A 19600-nucleotide genomic window follows, 5' to 3' on the forward strand; every position below is an offset into this window, starting at 1 on the left:
TTACCGTGACGGTGGGGGATGGATACATGTTTTAAAAAGTTGCTGATTTTCTCTTAATATATAATAACAGGGAGCCCGTGATAACATGAACTCACTCGTTCACCTTCAAACACAATAGATCTACACTAATTTGTTAATTTTATTTGTTGTTAGAAGATTTTGAGGTCAAGTCGTGTTTAGGGTTTGATGATTTTGATGGATGAAGGATGGCCGGCGGGAACGATTTGTGGTGGCGGAGTTTTAACTTTTAACGTTTGTTTGAATTGTAGCGCAAACAGAAAATTTCTTATTTTGTTTATGTTTTTAAATAATTTTGAAGTACTTGTGATAAAATAATTTTGAAAAAATATATATATTATTTTAATATATTTTTAAATAAAAATTATTTTAAAAAATAAGATCATGGCAAGATCTTGTCCGATAGATATCAAACCAAATATCAACAAAGTCTGCACCCTACAATAATTATCTCCAATAAAGTAGCTTAGTCATTGATAGTTTCAAAAAGTTCAATTTTCTATATATTTATTTGTTTCTAATGAAGCAAGACTTGTTTCACTTTCTTTTCTTTTTTATTCTTATAATATAGTTTTTAAAAAAATTTATTCGTAACTCCTTTTCTTTTATATTCAAAACTAATTAGAAAAATTAAAAACCCTCAATGGAATGGGTAAAATTGAGTTTTCATGTTTTGATATTCTTGATTTTTTTGTTATTATTATAAATAAAAAATGGAAGAAAATATGATTTTAATTCAGCGTTATAATATGTGACATTCCTTTCAGGATGGCACCTCAACTTCACCAGTCTTGGGACTTCAATATTAATGAACATAGCATAAACTATATTAATAATAATAAAAAAATCAACTAATTAACAACATGTTCAATGGCAATCGTCTCAGTTTTTGCTAATCTCATCTTAGCCTGTTTGGGAGTGTAGTTACAGTTATTTTTAAAAGTGTTTTTCGTGTCGAAATACATCAAAATTATGTTTTTTTATTTTTTAAAAATCATTTTTGAAATCAGCGTATCAAAACGATTTAAAATATATAAAAAAATTAATTTTTAATAAAAAAAATTAAAATTTTTATAAAATACGATTTACACCGTTACCAAATGTTGCCTAAATCATTCTGATTTTGAGGCTCATTATTTACTAGAAAAATAAAGGAGAAACCTCGATTTCGTCCTACTATATTACCTTATTATCAATTGAATCTCAAACTTTTTTTTTTTTCATTTTCCCTTAAAGTAAGAGATATTAGACATTATCACCCCTAGAGTCATTCACTATGAGTGATTGTTAAATATTTCATCCAATTTGCAAGTGTTCATGAAGTGTTTCTTATTAAAAATAACAAAACAACTCTAATAATTAATTTTCGTGTCAAATCATTGTAAATCTTCCTTTTATTTGATAATAAAATTGTTTTTTAAGGCATATTAAGGATTATTAATTTCGATACCTATAATAGAAGTACGTACTTGACGAATTGTTTAAGTGAATAGCTTAAGCAAATGACATTGTCTAATATCTTTTATTACATTTGAGAAAAAAATTAAAAGGTTTGGAACTCAATTAAATTGAATTAAGGATTTTAAAAAGCAAAAAAAAATCGACATTCTCTGAATTTTCCTTTTCTTTCGGCCATCTAAAAACACATCGCTACATATTTTCACACAACTTTATTATTTGAAAAATGAATTTTTAATTTTTTTAAATTGGATTTTCTTTTTCTTTCAGCCATCTAAAAATACATCGCTACATGTTTTCACACAACCTTATTGTTTGGAAAATGAATTTGTAATTTATTAAAATTAAATTTTATTTTTCTTTCAGTCATCTAAAAACATATCCTTATTACATCACTTATCAATTATACATGCGTATGTTTTTTTTTTTTCACTTTTCAATATCTAAATATTATTTTTTACACCAAAAAAAATATTGTGCCCCACAACTAATCGCATAAACATAAACCGAGGCTAGTTAATTGCTAATTGTGACAGCAGATCCCACTTCTTAAAAAAGCAAGTAATTCCATATTGTTAAAATTAATGGTTGCGCACACTACACATGGGAATTTCAATATAAACTAACCAACTCAATAGAAAAATACCTTTCAAGTAAAAAAAAAAAAAAAACCTTATAATTGTTTCCTAAAATAGACTTAAAAGTATATATTCATCAATTTATATTAAAATCACTCACATGATACGAACATAACCATCAATTTTAACAATTTGGTAGAAATATATTTTAAAAGAGAAAAACAAAAAATTAAAGGTTACAATTGAAGGTATATAATAGATATGGTATTATAACAATATATTGCTAGATTTCCCCACCTGGATAACCATCATCTTACCACAAAAAGTGAACACGTGTACAACTTTTTTTATTTTTATGGCTACTATCGTGCAAGTATAGGTGGGATTTAACTTACACTATATGTGGGCCTCCACTACTCCGTGAATTCACATTTTTTTTTTATGTCAAACACAATGTTTAGGTTCTGTAAATGTATTTAAAGATAAAATGAAAATTTTATTAATCGAGTTATATTTTTAACTGGTAAAAAAATTAGTTTTATTTTAATTATATAAAAATATAGACAACAATACAAAAAAAAAACAAAAAAATCACAAAAACTTGTTCGGGGTTTAATTTTCATCCAATTAAATATGGATTGAAAAAACTTTATAGAAAAACAAAAAACCAACATGAGTCAGCTCAAGTTAGCGATAGACATGTAATCTAGGCAATAAAAGGTGAGTCAACCTGAGTTAACCTGTCAAATTTATATCCCAATTCATGAAGTCAGGATAACTTGATACATAAAAAAAAAAACAAAGAGAACCACAAAGCCTTTTTACTAAAAAATAAATTAATATCAAATGATGAAACTAAAAAAAAATAAACCAAAAAAGATGTCGACCCTTATTAACTTTTTAAATATATGATCTGAGTCATTAGATTAGAAACACCATACATGAGAAAATATAAAGCCTAACCCCTAATAAATTAAATGTTGAATGATGAAATTGTGAAGAAAAAAATCACACAAAAGGATAAAAAAAAGTAATTAAAAGAATGGGTATAAAAATCAAAATAAAAAATAAATTAGAGGGAAATTACAAATTCTTAATTGAAGGGTGAAATTAAAAAGAAAAATAACTTCAACAAAAAGACAAAAAAAAAACTCAAAAGAATGACAACCAAATCGGAAAAAATAATATACTATAAATTTGAATTGAATGATGAAATTGAAAATCAATAAAAGTTTTACAAAAATGCCAAGAAAAAATTGAATGGTAAAATTAAAAAGAAAAATAACTTTAACAAAATGACAAAAAAATTTAAAAGAATGAGGACCAAATTTTTAAAAATAATATACTATGAATTTGGATTGAAGAATGAAATTGAAAACAAAAAGTCTTACAAAAAGACCAATGAAAAAAATTAGAAATCAAATGAATAAGAACCAAATTGAAAAAGATAATATATGACAAATTAGGATTGAGTGATGAAATTGAAAACAAATAAAACTTTCATAAAAGGATCAAGAACAAAAAAAATAAATAAAAAAATAAGGACTGAAGTTGAATTATCAACAACAAAAATGATCAACCTTTAATTTTTTAGGGAGAGAGAAAAGAAAAAAAAAAGAGTAAAGAAAGCTCCATCGGTGATAAACCATCCCATCACCGCTAACACACATCGCGCTAAGAAGAAAAAGGCGTGGTAGAGCTTTTGAAGACACGACAACATGATATTTTTTGCCACCAAGAAGCACTACGTGAGCCTCCTATAGTGTATAGGTATCCTCATATGCTAGCAGCTTTTTCAATTAAAATATTAAGTAATTTCTTTTAAAAGATCAAATTATCCCTGATGAAACTGGTAATAACAAAAAAAATCAGAGTACAAAGATCAAAAAGACATAAGCACCCATATGCTAGTTTTAAAAAACTTTGATGTAGAGGATGATTAGATCATTTTACCATACTTAGAAAATTGGAAAAAAATCTTATATTTTTAATTAATTTTTTAATAATTAATAGATAGTGTGAAAAGATTAAAATATCCCAACACCAAGATATTTGAATTTTTTTTTTTTAGAATAACAAAAAGTTAGTTATACCATGGTGAAGAGAAAAATGTGTCCATGGCCGCCATAAATTTACCTTGTAATTTAGCCTTTTCTTTTGTGATGTGGACTAGAATTCAAAAGGCAAATAATTTTGCCAGCACGATTCCACTTCGTAGCCTGTCCAGCATAACAACCGCAAAAATGATGGGCCACAGTTTTAACTTCTTTCATTGAAACAATTCCATGAAGCTTTAACAAGATGTGAGAAACTTTTTCCAGAGCATCTTCATACAAAAAGTCCTACAGTTTCACTTTGTTCATGGCACAGTTCAAAGTGAACACGCATGGATTAAAAGGAATGAAAAGATTGGGGTGATAATTTTTTGTTCAGTTTGGTTTTTATTAAAAAAAATAACCAAATTAATTTTTTTTTAAAAAAACTAAAACCAATTCAAACCGACCGGTTTCAGTTCAGTTCGGTTCGATTTTTAGGATAAAAACCGGTTTGGCTCGGTTGTTTCGGTTTGACTCGGTTTTTTTCTAATTTGGCTTTGTTTGGGTTCGGTTCGGTTTTTTTTAATTGGTTTTTTTTATGGTACGGTTTTTCGGTTATTTTTTCTGGTTTTCTCGGTTTAATCGGTTTTTCAGTTTTTTTACTCACCCCTATAAAAAGTGGCATTAAACACTTTAGAGAAATGAAGAGTGCGTTTGTTTTTGAGGTAGTTTTTGTGGTTACGATTTAAAAAAATAAGTTTTAAAAAAGTACAGTCAGTTGTGATTAGTTGAATTTAAATACGTGTTTAGTAAAAATTGTGGTTAAAGTTTATGTGTAGCAAAAAATATGTATAAAATGTTTGGTAGTTGTGTTTGAGAGTATGGTTGTGGTTGCTTTTCAAAGTGTTTTTTAATTGGAAATGCATTAAAATAATATTTTTTTATTTTTAAAAAATTATTTTTGATATCAGCGCATCAAAATGATATGAAAACACAAAAAAAAAATTAATTTGAAGAAAAGAAAAAAAGAAAAAAATTTTAATTTTTTTCAAAAACGCTTTTGAAATGCAAAATTAAACAGGGTTTTAGGAATTTTTACAAAACTCAATTAAAAAAGCATGTAAAAACTACTTCACAAAAATTGTGTTTCAAACTTAATTTTTTAGTGGGCCCCGCAGCATAAAACGCGATTTGATTTGTTACCAAATACCTTGTTATATTTGTTTCACCGCAAATGCAAAACCTATTTGAAAATAAACGCAGCCGAAATAAGTTGAGATGCGTTTTGCCAACCGTGTCTTTGCCACACCAACGGAAAAGATACCTAAATAGTCACATGCTTGATGCTTGCGTTTTTATATTTTAAAAATGTTTTTGAAAAAAATTAAATTTTTTTTATTTCAAATAATTTTTTTTTGTTATTTTTAAATAGTTTTAATGTGTTGATATTAAAAATTATTTTTAAAAAAATTAAAAAATATATTATTTTAATTTATTTATAAATAAAAAATATTTTAAAAAATAACTATTATCACACTTTCAAATAATTCGTTAGCTCTCTGAAACTCTATAAGTAGCAGGGAAAATAATGTAATTGTCAACATTCAATCCACTTTGTTATCCCTATTTTGCTCCTCTCAACCTAAAAAAATGAAGACTGAGAGCGAAGGGTATTTTTATCCTTTTTATAGAAAGACAAATGTTTTGCATATTTTTTTTTTACGGTGGAGGTACTAAAATAACCTTCCAGGTAGGGAAAAAATAAAGCTTTTGTCAGGGGGTTTTAAATAAACAGTAAAAGTACTTCAATGCCTTCAAGATAAGTTATTTTAAAGCTTTCTTTGAAGGGCATTTTTGTCTTTATATCTAGGTTTTTTTATGTTATTTTAGGTGGGGTTTGGATCCTTTTTATCTTTCTGTAATATAAAAAATAAAAAAATAAAAGATTTTGACACGAGACAAGCATACACCAACAAGTAGGGTAACCTGCACTTTTTGCGTGGCAAGTGCAGTGACATATGGCAGTCAAATATCGCCTTTTACTATCTTTTTAGAAGTTATGTTATGTACTTTTTCTCCTAATATGATGCATGTTGACAAATGATGGGTGGTTTGTAATCAATGACTTTTTTCTTTCTTTTCTCTTTCCTTTCTTAAAAAGTACAAGTTGGTCATATTTGTTTTGATTGTTTCAATTTGAGTCCTTATTCTTTTTACTTTTAATTTTTTTTCTTGATTTTTTATAAAAGTTTTGTATGTTTTTAATTTTATCATATATTATTTTTTTCAATTTGATTCTTATTCCTTTAGTTTCTAATTTTTCTCTTGGCCCTTTTGTTAAAATTTTATTGGTTTTCAATTTCATTATTCAATCAAAGTTTATGGTGTGCCCAAGTGTTTTTTTTTTTTTTTTTAATTCTGCCCTTTAAGAACCTAATGTAAAGCTAATTTAGATAAAAATGTTTAGAAAAGACAAAATTAAAAAAAACAATTGATTAAAGTAGCACCGGATTTTCTGTGTCCAAGTTTTTTTTTTTGTTTTTTTTAATTCTTCCCTTTAAGGACCTAATTTAAAATTAATTTAGCTAAAATTGTTAAGAAAAGGGAAAATTAAAAAAAATAGATTAAAGTGAAACATGAGGAGAAGATGGGTGGTGTTTTTGAAATTTTTATGAAATATTCAACTTAGTCCTTATTCTTTATGAATTATAATAATTGGGACCCTCTAATTTTTTAGGTTTTTTTTTAAATCAAATTTGGTTTAAAATTTTATTTTTTTTTATTTATTAGTTTCTAAATTTTATTTTTTTCTCTTGACCCTTTTATTAAAGTTTTATTGGTTTTCAATTTTATTATGGTGTGCCCAAGTGTTTTGTTTTTAATTATGCCCTTTAAGAACCTAATTTAAAGCTAATTTAGATAAAAATGTTTAGAAAAGACAAATTAAAAAAAAACAATTGATTAAAGTGGCACCGGATTTTCTGTGTCCAAGTTTTTTTTTTGTTTTTTTTAATTCTTCCTTTTAAGGACCTAATTTAAAATTAATTTAGCTAAAATTGTTAAGAAAAGGGAAAATTAAAAAAAAAATAGATTAAAGTTAAACATGAGGAGAAGATGGGTGGTGTTTTTGAAATTGTTATGAAATATTCAACTTAGTCCTTATTCTTTAAGAATTATATAATTGGGACCCTCTAATTTTTAAGGTTTTTTTTTTAAAAAATCAATTTTGGTTTAATTTATTTTTATCTATTAGTTTCTAGATTCAAATTGAGAGAGAAAGTTGCTAGATTTCAGTGATAGAAAGAGAAAATTATCATTTACACATATTCTAGCCATCAAAACAATAGATCTTGGTACTAAATAGTTCTATTTGGTGAGGAAAATTCATCTTAGGTGTTTTTTTTACCCTGAAATTATTTAAGAAATAAATCTGAGCTCGAAATTTGTTTTGATTTCGAGTTTATTTAAGGTTTTGGAATGATTTTTTGGGTTTTTTTTTAAGTTACTGATTGGTTTATCAAGGTTCTATTATGTTTTCAAGATTTTTAGGTAAAAAATGGGTTGAAAAAAGATTTTTAGGTCAAAAATATTTAATTCATATATAATTGTTTTTATGTTTTAAATAACAAATATTAATTTTTGGATAATAGTTCTAATATTTGTAACCTTGCATAATTTTTTTTTATTCAATCAATTTTATGTTTGTCTATTTCTATTAATTTTTGAATAAATAAAAATTTCATTACCATGTGTAAGCCTTTTTGATTTACACTTATGATTTTTTTTATATGCAAAAATACATTGGAAAAGCTTTCATATATAATTTTTTTAAGGAAAAAAAGAATTGATCTATGATGGAGTGCGGGTCAAATAGGTAGTAAATGAATCTAAAAGAATTGGTGTAAACTCACCTCCTTCATTGTTCATATGAACAACGAAGGTGGTGGCTTTTTTTTGCATTTTTTATTTTTATCTTTTTTTATTAGTTTTATCCTTCAATGTTTGCTTGATTTTGAATTTATTTTTATAAGTTTTTTCAGTTTGTTTTCTATTAGGTTATTACAGTCTCAGATAAACATTACGACATTTGATTTGTGCTCGATTTCACAAGCTTTTATTTTTGTTATTCTATAATTAAGTAAAAAAATAGCTCAAAAAACAAAGTTCTTAGACCCAGTGGAGTTCTCTAACTCAAATCATGGATCTGGCAGGTTAAGTCGTAAAGCTTGAGTTGATCAAATATGCCGTCTTCTCAATATTAAAAAAACATTATCTTGAATATGATGAAATATGGTTAAAACAGAAAGAACCTTAAAATTTTATTTTTATTTTTAAAATATTAATCTAACAAAGTCTGCCTTTATAGAAGACTTATAAATTTTTTTATGGTGTTTAAGCTATAACTAGTGATATTCTAGTAATTACTCTCTAGAAACTATTATGAAAATAAAAATAGATAAAATAAGATAGAGAAATCCTATGTGGAGGTATTCTTATTATTTTTGGTGAGACATAAATTTTATTCTCTCTGTTTTTTTTTGTATGTCTTTTAATTTAAAGTAAATTTTATAGAGTGACTAATAAGATACCACTAGTTATAACTTGTGCATCATAAAATTTTCTAAGGTTTATAATGCCTTTAAAAAGGCTAGAAAACTAACCTAAAATATAAAATAATATAAATAATGTGAAACAAATATCAAACCACATCAATCCATCTAATTTTCCTTTGTGGCTACTCTTTGTTTTGTTTATTCTCTAGCCTTCATCTTATTTACTATTTGTTTTTGTATTTGAAATTGTATTTGATTATATTTGACTTTAAAAAATATTAAATTAATATTTTTTAGTGTTTTTTTAATTAATTTGATATGTTAATATTAAACATAAAAAATTATTTTAATATATTCTTAAATAAAAAAATACTTAATAATAAATTGCTAGCTATCTTTTTTTTGCTTAATTTAATCTGTATGTTGTTTTATATTAAAAAAAAGAAGAAGAAGAAGAAGAAGAAGAAGAAAAAAAAAAAGAAGGAAGGTACTAATTTAATGCATAGCTTTTTCTATTTTTTTTTTCTTGATATGACATATTCTGCAGTAATTTATATTTGTTGATACCTTACCCAAAAATACTGCCACTGAAAGTTGTCGGGTAACAATTTATAGCATGTTAAGATTATAATAATAATAATAATTTTTTATTTAAAAATATATTAAAATAATATATTTTTTATGTTTTAAAATTTATTTTTGATATAACATATTAAAATAATCTAAAATTATTAAAAAATATTAATTTAAAATAAAAATAAAAAAAATCTGAAAATACTTTTACAACATAAAAACAAATTGGCACTTAGTAAAGTGATTTTTTTATATATAAAATTTCATCCAATACTAATGATTACTTAGCATCACCAATGGTAGGGGTTAAAAAAAATCAAAAAATCAATTAAATTAAAAAATAAAAAAATTAATTGAAAAAAACAAACCGAGAAAAACAATATCAAATTAACTAATTAAAAAATTAAAAAAAAACCAGTAAGATTCGATTTTAATTTCAAAATTTTAAAACTTAATGAACATGACCGGACCAAAAAGCTAACTAGGAGATTATAGTCTACCCACCAGCTTGAACAATTCAAAGCAAAGGTAAATTATAAATACAATTAAACACAATCACTAACAGTAACAAAACAAGAATTGACTCTGTAAAAAAATGACCATCAGTTTGTGCTGGCAAACTTCTTGTAAGTGAATCAATTCCTTGCTGTGGAGTTGATGCTGTTAAAGAAGATCTCAATTACTCAAGCTCTCGTTTTGTATCTACTATAATCTTTTTAAGTTCTTTCAACTCCTTCATAATAGCAACATTGTTAACTCGACATGAGTAATTAACAAATATTTGATTAATCAATATAAGTTATTTTTATTTAAAAATAGAAATTAGGAGTCTCATGAATTTCAATTTAATTTCTCGTTTGAATAAATATAGAAGTAATTTGACTAATTTCTTGATATTAATTGATTAAAACTTGATATCTAATTAAATAAGAGAGTATTTGGGGGATATTTGAAAGTATTGTAGTGGTTACTTTTAAAAGTTTTTTTTTTATATTTTGTATATTATTTTTTATTCTCTTTAATTTAATCCCTAAAATTCAAAATTAAATCTAAATATGTTATAAAAAATAATTTTAATGTCGAATCACAAAAACAATTCTCTCTTCTTGCTAGACCAGCCTGTTTGCAAGGAAAGTAAAGAAACTTTGTTATGATTTGAGACTATAATTGTTTTTTAAAACAAATTCTGAATTATTTTCACTTTAAATAAAAGTGTTTAATGAACATCTATAAATCATATCAAAACATTTTAATTGATTATGGATTACGAATGACACATGAACTGTTGCATTGTTTAACTTCAATTCCATTTAGGAAAAAAATAATAAAATAAATTATAAAAAAGATCCATGGCCACTCAGCCCACTCTCCTAGGTTTTATTTTTATTTTTTGATTTTGTTTTTAATTTAATTTTTCAATATTAAGTTTTTATTATTTTCAATATTTTTTTTAATTTTATCATTAAATATTTTTTTAATTTTTAATTAGTTTTCATGATTTATTTTGATTTACTTTCTATAGTATTATAGTAATCTCAAATAAACATCCTGTACCTGAATTACGTGTTAGGTGGGTTAAGTCGTGAAGTTCAAATCAATCCAATATTTTTGTATCTCAATATTTTTTTTAAAAAAAATGTTAATTCAATTTTATTTTAAAATCAAATCAATTTTTCAAGTTAAATCTAATATTTTTTTAAAAAAATATTAGCTTAATCTGGTCATATTAAGTCAACTCTACCCCACATTATTTAATTTTTTTATATTAAAAAAACTAATATCATAGCATCTATTTATAAGCCAACGCTTTATTGCCATTAAACCCACATTAGGTCTCCATATTCCTTCGGAGAGATTCTATGCAAAATTGGCAAAAGGAAAAGAAAAGAAATTGTTCATTTTTAGGACCAACTATGAAATTAATAAATTATTAATCTAAGTCTGAAGAACACATGTAAATAATGAATAAAAATGATTTGTTTTAGTTAACTCACTTAAATAATTATGGACACAACTTAACAAAAGCTAATAATACTCTGATTCCATTGATTATTGTTATTTTGTGTTGGTGAGCCTCCTGGAAGAGCGCCAGTCCTCCATGCTTGAGCTTTTGTTCTTTAGTTGCCACCATCTTTTTAAGTTCTTCCACATTCATCTTCAAAATAACCATGTTGGAACTCAGTAGAGGTAATTAGTTGATATTTCATTAATAAACACAATTTATTTTTATTTAAAAATTGAAATTAGGAGTCTCTTGAATTTCAATTTCATTTCCCACTCCAAAATATAAATATATAGAGAGACTAATTTCCTGATATTAATTGATTAAAGTTTGCTAGTAAATTAAAAAAATGGACGTCTTGTTACATGCTTCTTTAGTCAAATAAAAAAATGACACGTGGGTTTAGCTTTCAGCCCACGTACAAGGCCCTTGAGAGCTCTCAAAGAGCTAGGTACTGGGCCACTCATGCCCAAACATCTATTCTAATGTTGATTTATCAATCACACAACTTGATTTAAAATGAATTTCTTTTTATTGGGGCTTAAAATCAACATTGAATGACATATATGATGCTCAAAAATATTATTTGATAAATTTTATTTTTATCTCTATAGATTGATTAACATTTTCTTCTAATCCTATAGTTTAAGCTTTTCCAATATTATCCCTCTAGTTTCTAAAATTAGCAATGGTAACTTGGCCATTAAGGTGTCATGCTTTAAATTCAATAAAAATGATACTAAAATCTTTTTAAGAACTTTTTTTCCATGATATTAAAAAAAAAAGAATTTCTATAATTGTTGCCTTGCGATCGAAGGACTTGACAAATCCTTCATCCATTGTTGTATATAATTGATTCTGCACTGCTCCATTATACAATTTACTTGAGAAAAAGGATAGCGAGGAAGGAAATCGGTATCATACTTCAGAGGGACTGGACGGTACTAACATGCCTGCATTATCTCTGAATTAACGCCAGGAGATGTTCTTCATCTTCCTCCTTCAAATAAATAAAAATAAAAATTGTAGTGAAGCATCGTTCAATTGTTATCAGAAATTCAAGTAGTCACCGGTAAACAAAAACAAATATCTAATTAATTATTTATTTTGTAGTTTTTTTAGGAGTATTTTGGAGTGTGGTAGTGGTTGCTTTTCCTTTTCAAAGTGTTTTTTATTTGAGAATACATGAAATATATATTTTTTAAAAAATATTTTTGACATCAACATATCAAAATGAATTAAAAGTGTAATAAAATATTAATTTGAATTAAAAAAATAAATTTTTTTTAAATTCTTTTAAAAACACTTTTGAAAAAAAAATTAAACATACCTTTAATAACTTACCTAAGGATCATATTTGGTAATTGATTTAGCTATGATATCATAGTGTTGATAACCTTTTTATTATTGATTGATTTTTAAAATAGTTTTTATTTAAAAATATATTAAAATAATTATTTTTATTTTTTTTAAATTTATTTTTAATACCAATACATTATAAATAATAAATTTATTATATCCTAAATTTTGTATCGTTACATTATGTAATCTACGTGAGGAGAACTAGGAAATCGGTAGCGTACCTCATCGGAACCTGACAATGACGTGTCTGCAGTTTTAGCCAAATATCTGTATAAGACCTGGCAATATTGAGATTCCGGTGAGACGTCATTCAATTTGTTTTCGAAAATTCAAGTAATCATCGGTTAACATAACGAAAGTAAATATATAATATTAATAATTTATTTCATAGTTTTTTTGTTGACCGGACTCATTAATCATCTGAGGATCATACATTGTAAGAAAACTTTGGTGGAGTGCCTATCCACTAAAATATAAAAATAAAAAGTCCTCATTTAATTACATAATAACACATGGCATGTATATAAAAGAAATTAGAAGATCTTAATATGAGAATTTACACATATAAATAATTTAATGTATATATTTATAATTTTATCAATATATATCAAACATATTTTGTATAGTCTTCTATTTTCTAATATTAATTTTGTGAGATACTTGTAAGTATTTTAATTTTTTATGGACAATTTACTATAAATTTATCAATGTATTTCAAACTTCTTTTTTCCGAGATCTCTCACTAATAATAATAAAAATAAAATCCAATTACTCTTAGGAAAATATTATTGCCGCACTTGACAAATCATTCATGCATTTTTGTAAAATAGAGACTTGTGCTTTGCAGAAGTAAAGAGACTCTTCTGTTATACAATCTACTTGTGAAAAAGAACGGTGAGAGAGGAAATCAGCATCGTACCTCGACGGGTTTTGACATTGACATGTCTACAATACCTTTTGCGTACTTTTCTACGGCCGACTTATATTTTCGACTCTCGTCCTTTTTAAGAAAGAAATGCAAAATTCAAGAAGTCATCAATTAATAAAAGAAAATATATGATATTAATCATTTATTCCATAGTTTTCTTAGACACAAAGACATCAATATTGACCACACTTATTAATGATTTGAGAAAAATATATAGTAATGGATTGAGCTATGATATCATAAGATAAAACTTTGATATGGTGCCTATTCAATAAAAAAATTTGAAATTCTTCGTATGTATTTATTTTTGTATTTTAAAAATATTAAAAAAATAATTTTTTTCACGTATTGATATAAAAAATAAATTTAAAAATAATATTATTTTAATATATTTTTAAATAAAAATATTTTAAAAATAACTGGTATGACACTAACAAAATAATCCATGACATTCAGCAAGCTATTATGATATGTTATTTTTTGTTTTTTTTTTTCAATTAAGAACAGACTATTCATATCAGAAATATAGAGAATTGATATGAATTTTGTTTCTCACAACAACTCGAGGTTTAATTTGTGAAGGAGAGAGTACAACCTTTTAAAAATCATCCAACCATTTCAAGTTAAACAAAATGAAGAACAAGAAATGTAGTCCACATCCAGCAATGTACTTGAGAGAGATTTTTGGAATACTTACCGATGAAAAAAACTCCAATACACTAACTTCGTCACCGTCAAATCGCGTGAATTCATACTGTTCGCTCAAACCAAAATGTAGCATGAGAAGGAAGACATGAGTGAGTAACTCTCCACCTCTTCTCAGTTGATGAGTATGTTCTTTCCATGGACAATGAGCTGCTGCATATGCAAGCATTTCTATCCAAACTTCATTTATCATCTCCCAACGCTTCTTAGATTCCAATGACCGCAATTGCCTGGCGAGCTTTTCCCCACCGATTACCACTGACTTTGCTATTTTCCAGAGACTTTGAAACGTTATATCATCAAGAGATAATTCGGAACGCAAAATTCCATCAACAACACCTTTCTTCGCCTCATCACCTCTTGTTTTGTTCGGATTTAGACGCTGCAAGTCTTGCAAAGTATCTAGATATCCCTCATCATTGATTCCTTTAGAGAGCATATTTGGTCTCATCACCAAAAGATACATCATGTATTCAGATAGACATCTGCTTGTTTCACAATATTCTTTGGAGGCATTACTTGCATCTTTATCACCAAGATAACAAATCTCTGTAGCGAGATGCCATACAAGAATGCTCCGACTGAAGTCTACTTCAGTCGTGCACCACATGTAGTTCTGTAACAGTCCCTCTCTTTCTAGCACACCATCTCCCCTCTGACCAGTTATTTTACTTCTGCGATTCTTATCAATTAAAGAAAAATCTTCCTTCGTATTCTCAGCTTTCTTTTGAAGATGTTTGAAAATAAAACGTTTTAGATCAACATTCATAGCCACCCGATGCACAAAAATCTGCCTCATCTTTTCATTGATTCCCAGCGATTTCAAACATCCAAGTGGCCTGTTTTCAATGGAAGAGCTTATCAGGTTATACTGTGCAATGGATCTCGACCACCTCTTGCTTCTAGTTAACTTCCTTATCAGAGAATAAAGAGCACTACTCAGGGCGTTCCCTCCTTCATCAGTCAACCAAATCATTGTCCAGTCAGAGAAAACAAGGCATAAAAAAGCATAAAACTCGAGAAAAACAGCGGCCGCAAACAATAAATACGTGATTGTAATGTCGATAGTTGAGTAGGCATGCTTATCAATCAGGATTTGGAAGGAAATAAGCGCAGTAAATGTGAGCAGAAAACTGATAGAGCGAAGAATGATTCCGGCACGAGAGTAAATCAGGGGCGCTTTAGTGTAAAGCATATCATATATTAATCCAAGCTCAATCTCTACTACCTTGAAGGCGTCTTCTGCTGTATTTTTGGAAATCAGCACCTGGCTTTTTATTAGTGCAGGAATGCCAGGGACAAGATCCTGCATCATAAACATGGATATACCCAAAAAAGTATAAGCTTGAAGAAGATATTTTCCCTCGAGAGCTTGATCACGTTTTTTTGATAATGCCTTTAATGGATAAAAAGGCCGAAATTTTGAGAGATTTGACTTTTTCAAGCCCTCAGAGCTTGAAGAACTGAGCACCCAAGTCCTCTCTGCGTACTTTATAATGCCAACAATGAACATTGGGATTGCTATGAATGTGAGGATACCGCTACCCCAAGACCTTGAGAAGACATAAAAAGCCACTACGACTTGGACTCCAAGACCAAGTAAATGCCTTAACCACAATTCGTTATCTTCAATTGAGTATGCAGTGATTGTGTCTGGTCCACCAAGGTGCAGGAGTAGAAAAGGTGCCCAAAATGCCTGCATGGGATTGTTTGCTTTTTTTGAACCGTCACTTGATGAATCTCCTTGGCTCCTGGCTAGATTACCCAATGCAACAGTTGCTACCATGTCTGCTGATAGATATGCAGACCAAACGAGAATCCTGATCCAGCTTCTGGCAATGGTCTTTCGCTGAGAACCAAATATGATGAGGATGGTTTGTAGTAAGAGACTAAGAAAAACCATTCCTCGAATCTCCCCTTTGTTCCACAAATTTGTGACTTCTTCAGGCAATTTTGTAAGCATTGTATCTTTTCTTCAACAGTGGAAACTAGCTCTCTCGATGAACCCCAGAAGAAACTGTTTTGTAAGATGAAAAGTAAATATGGATATCTCTGAAAAAATCTCTTACAAGGGATAGTGAAAAAACTCTTATGAGAAAAGAATTCTGCAGTAGATTTTGGGTAAGGTATCATAAAATAGGAGTTGCTGCATATTGTTGTTGCAGCATGCAAAGAAAAGGTATGGGATGCATTACAAATTAATATATGGAAGTGAATTCTGGGATATATCTCCTTTAACTTAAAGCTTGCTTGACCAGCTTTTACAAACCATAGTTACATGTACAAGTAAGAATTTGGTACTTGGCCTGGGTACAAAGCAATAAAGAGATGCTAAATAGTAATAAAGAGGTGCTGTCAAGCAAGAGACTTTAAATTAGTTGCCTTTTCTCCTTTTCTTTCCCTGATAGACAATAGACATAGCTTTTTGGACACTTAAAGAAGGAATTCTGAATATCAATATGATGTTTGAGCACTGAAATCCCCGGCCCAAGGTTTGAATATGAGACTTCGTACCATTTACTGCTAATGAGTTTCTGCCTTGCATCAGTGGAATTTTGCATCTTAACCTAATCAACGATAGGCATCCTCTCAATGAATAAAAAAATGAGTTTATCTTTTCATTCTCAAGAGATTCTAGCTCGATAGGCAAAGGCTTTGCTGCTTTGCACATTTTCAGCGGGCAAGTGAAAATATTCTTATGAGAAATTACTTCTGCAGTGGATTGTAGTCGAGGTATCAAAAAAAAAAAAAAAACCGCTGCATAATGTTGAAGCAAAAAGAAGGTACGGGTTGCAATGCCATAAAATAGATAGATGCAACTTCCAAGATATGTGACTAAAAATCTTAACATTAGGTTGCTTTGATGCAGAGCAAGCAAGAGATGCTAAATATTAAAGAGTATTCAGCTTGCAAGGAATAAAAGATTTAAATTAGTTTTATTTTTATTTTCTCGGTGGACAGAGTTTGGTTTCCTTTTCTTGAACACTTAAAGGGGCATTGGGGTTGGGCACAAAACAAAGAAGAGATGCTAAATAATAAAGAATGCAGATTGCAAGGACTAAGAAACTTTAAATTAGTTGTATTTACTTTTCTTCATACACAGAGTTCGCATTCTCTTTTAGAGAAGGAATGCAGTGATGAGTCGTATCTTTTGACTTCATTTCTGGGAATATGATGTTTGAGCACTGAACTCCCGAAAGGTTTGAATCTGTAGCTCACATTTACCCTTGGATTGGTGTGTTATCAATACTGCAACCTCAAAACAGAGAAAATGTACCTGATGATGTGGAAGACCACTCTCGAACCTCAATGCGACTGCTGGCAATTCAAACCAGATAACTAATGCAGGATATGAAGCCGCTGATACATGGACAATGGAATCTGGTTCAATCATCAATAGCATTTCTTAAAAACATTTTCAAAACTATTCAACTCAATAGGTACATTGAAAATTTTGCAAGAACCCACCTGGTGAGGTGTAAGACTCCATCAATACTGGCTTGTATAACTCGGAATCCTTTGCCTGTACCATGTTCGAAGGTAACTCAAGAAAAGATGTTCCTGATTAAAATTCTGCATTAAAAAGATTTCAAGAAGAGCTTCATGCCTGTTATAGCAGCAATGCAAGGACAATGGTACCAAATCAACAATTAAAATGAGAGTGATGAGCATTGTAAGGTGGCTTGATAGACACATCAAATGTCATGGAAACTTAATTGCATGAATACGATGAAGTACGCTTTGAAATTGAAACAAGAATCATAGTTATATATTTATCTACTATATATCTATCCAGATGTATAGCAGATCAGAAACAAGGCAGCTTACCTTGTCCAGTTGAATAAACGGATTGACATGTGAAGCATCAGAGGAGGCTGGCTTTTCTTACGTTAATGGATTGTCGTCATATAAAGCTCTGCTTCTTGGCACCTCTCCTGTCTAAAGCCTCTCATCTTGGACCTGATACTTTTCCAGGAAAAACCTGTGAGTGAGAGGAGAGCTGCTTGAGATGCAGCCATTCGAAAAAAAAAAAAAAAAGTGTTCGAAAACATTGAGCAAGTTTGTGCGTAGCATTACTGCTCTGGGCAGCCGGAAAATTAGAAATTAATTTTTTTTAATATTTTAATATATTATTATCAAAAATTAATTTTAAAAATAAAAAAAATATTATTTTAATAAAGTAACTATAAAAAAAAAGAATTATTAATTTTTAGAAACTATATGTTATTGTTCTAATTATTTTTTAGGTTGAATAAAACTACAAACATATTAGATTTTTATAGAAAAGAAAAGGTTATATAAAAAATAAAAATAGATATTTTAATCATAAAGTTAATAAAATTTTCAAAATATTTTAATAAATACAACCAAACTAAATGTACAAATTTAAATTTAAATAATTGTATAGAATTATACAAGTTTTTAGTTGATATCAATTTTGATCGATAGCTCATGATGGCTTGAGAACATTGAATAGTGTCTAGGTTGTAGGATAGATTTGGACTCCAAAACAGTAAAATTGAGTCTTGGACTCTTCATAAATGTTTTATGTATATGTTTTAGCTTTCTATCTATATAAACCAAACTGAAATCCAAGATCTACAGCTTCAGATATGACTCAATAACTAAATGGTGTTTCAGGTTAAATTAAACCATCATCTTTTTCTAAGCTTAGCCATTTCTTTGTCCTTTTACTTTTAATAGTTAATCACATCAATCAATCTTTTGAATTGTGAGATATGCTTGCATTTGAAATGAGCATTTACATAAATTAAAGTTATCTTATATTATCAGACTTGTTATTATAAAACATGCTTAAGTTAGAGAATATAATGACACTTTACGTGCAATATATTGATATAAAGCCTTAATGAAAATGCACTTTTAAGTACTAATCATGCACAAGCCTACCTTTATAGGCCCACGTACAAGCTTTTTTTTAATTTGTTTTGGTTTTGCTTTATATCAGATTATCATGATCTCAAACAAATATCACGACATTTGATTTGTGCTTAATTTTATGATTTTTTTATTTTTATTATCATATAATTAAGTAAAAAATAGTTTTAAATAACAAAGTTCTTAGACTTAGTGGAGTTCTTAACTCAAACCATGAATTTGACAGGTTAAGTCGCAAAGTCAAAGTTGATCAAATATGTCGTCATTTTAATATATATAAAAAATCATCTTGAATATGATGAAATAGGGTTAAAACACAGAACCTTAAAATTTTATTTTTATTTTTAAAATATTAATCTAACAAAGTTTGCCTCTCTAGGAGGTTATGAGAAATTTTATGGTGTTTAATCTATAATTAGTGATATTCTATGAGTTATTTTTTGAAACCTATTATAAAAATAGAAATAGATAAAATAAGAGAGAGAAAC

General features: G+C 27.8%; 1 protein-coding gene and 1 long non-coding RNA gene across 2 annotated transcripts; both read right to left on the reverse strand.

Annotated features, from left to right (window-relative positions):
• Positions 1-11125: 11125 nt before the first annotated feature.
• On the reverse strand, positions 11126-16911 carry LOC18105759 (uncharacterized). The gene is made up of 5 exons (XM_024586526.2): positions 14206-16911; positions 13500-13580; positions 12802-12858; positions 12143-12218; positions 11126-11371 (listed from the first exon to the last, which is right to left on the reverse strand). Exons 1-4 carry the CDS (start codon positions 16174-16176, stop codon positions 12177-12179), a joined length of 2151 nt encoding a protein of 716 aa, XP_024442294.1. The 5' UTR covers positions 16177-16911; the 3' UTR covers positions 11126-11371; positions 12143-12176.
• Positions 16912-17120: 209 nt separating this feature from the next.
• Positions 17121-18150, reverse strand: LOC127904398 (uncharacterized). Its single transcript, XR_008057539.1, has 2 exons — positions 18042-18150; positions 17121-17736 (listed from the first exon to the last, which is right to left on the reverse strand). It is a non-coding gene; the product is annotated as an uncharacterized LOC127904398 (long non-coding RNA).
• Positions 18151-19600: the final 1450 nt, after the last annotated feature.

Source organism: Populus trichocarpa, chromosome 15 (assembly GCF_000002775.5).
Source record: "Populus trichocarpa isolate Nisqually-1 chromosome 15, P.trichocarpa_v4.1, whole genome shotgun sequence".
NCBI lineage: Eukaryota > Viridiplantae > Streptophyta > Magnoliopsida > Malpighiales > Salicaceae > Populus > Populus trichocarpa.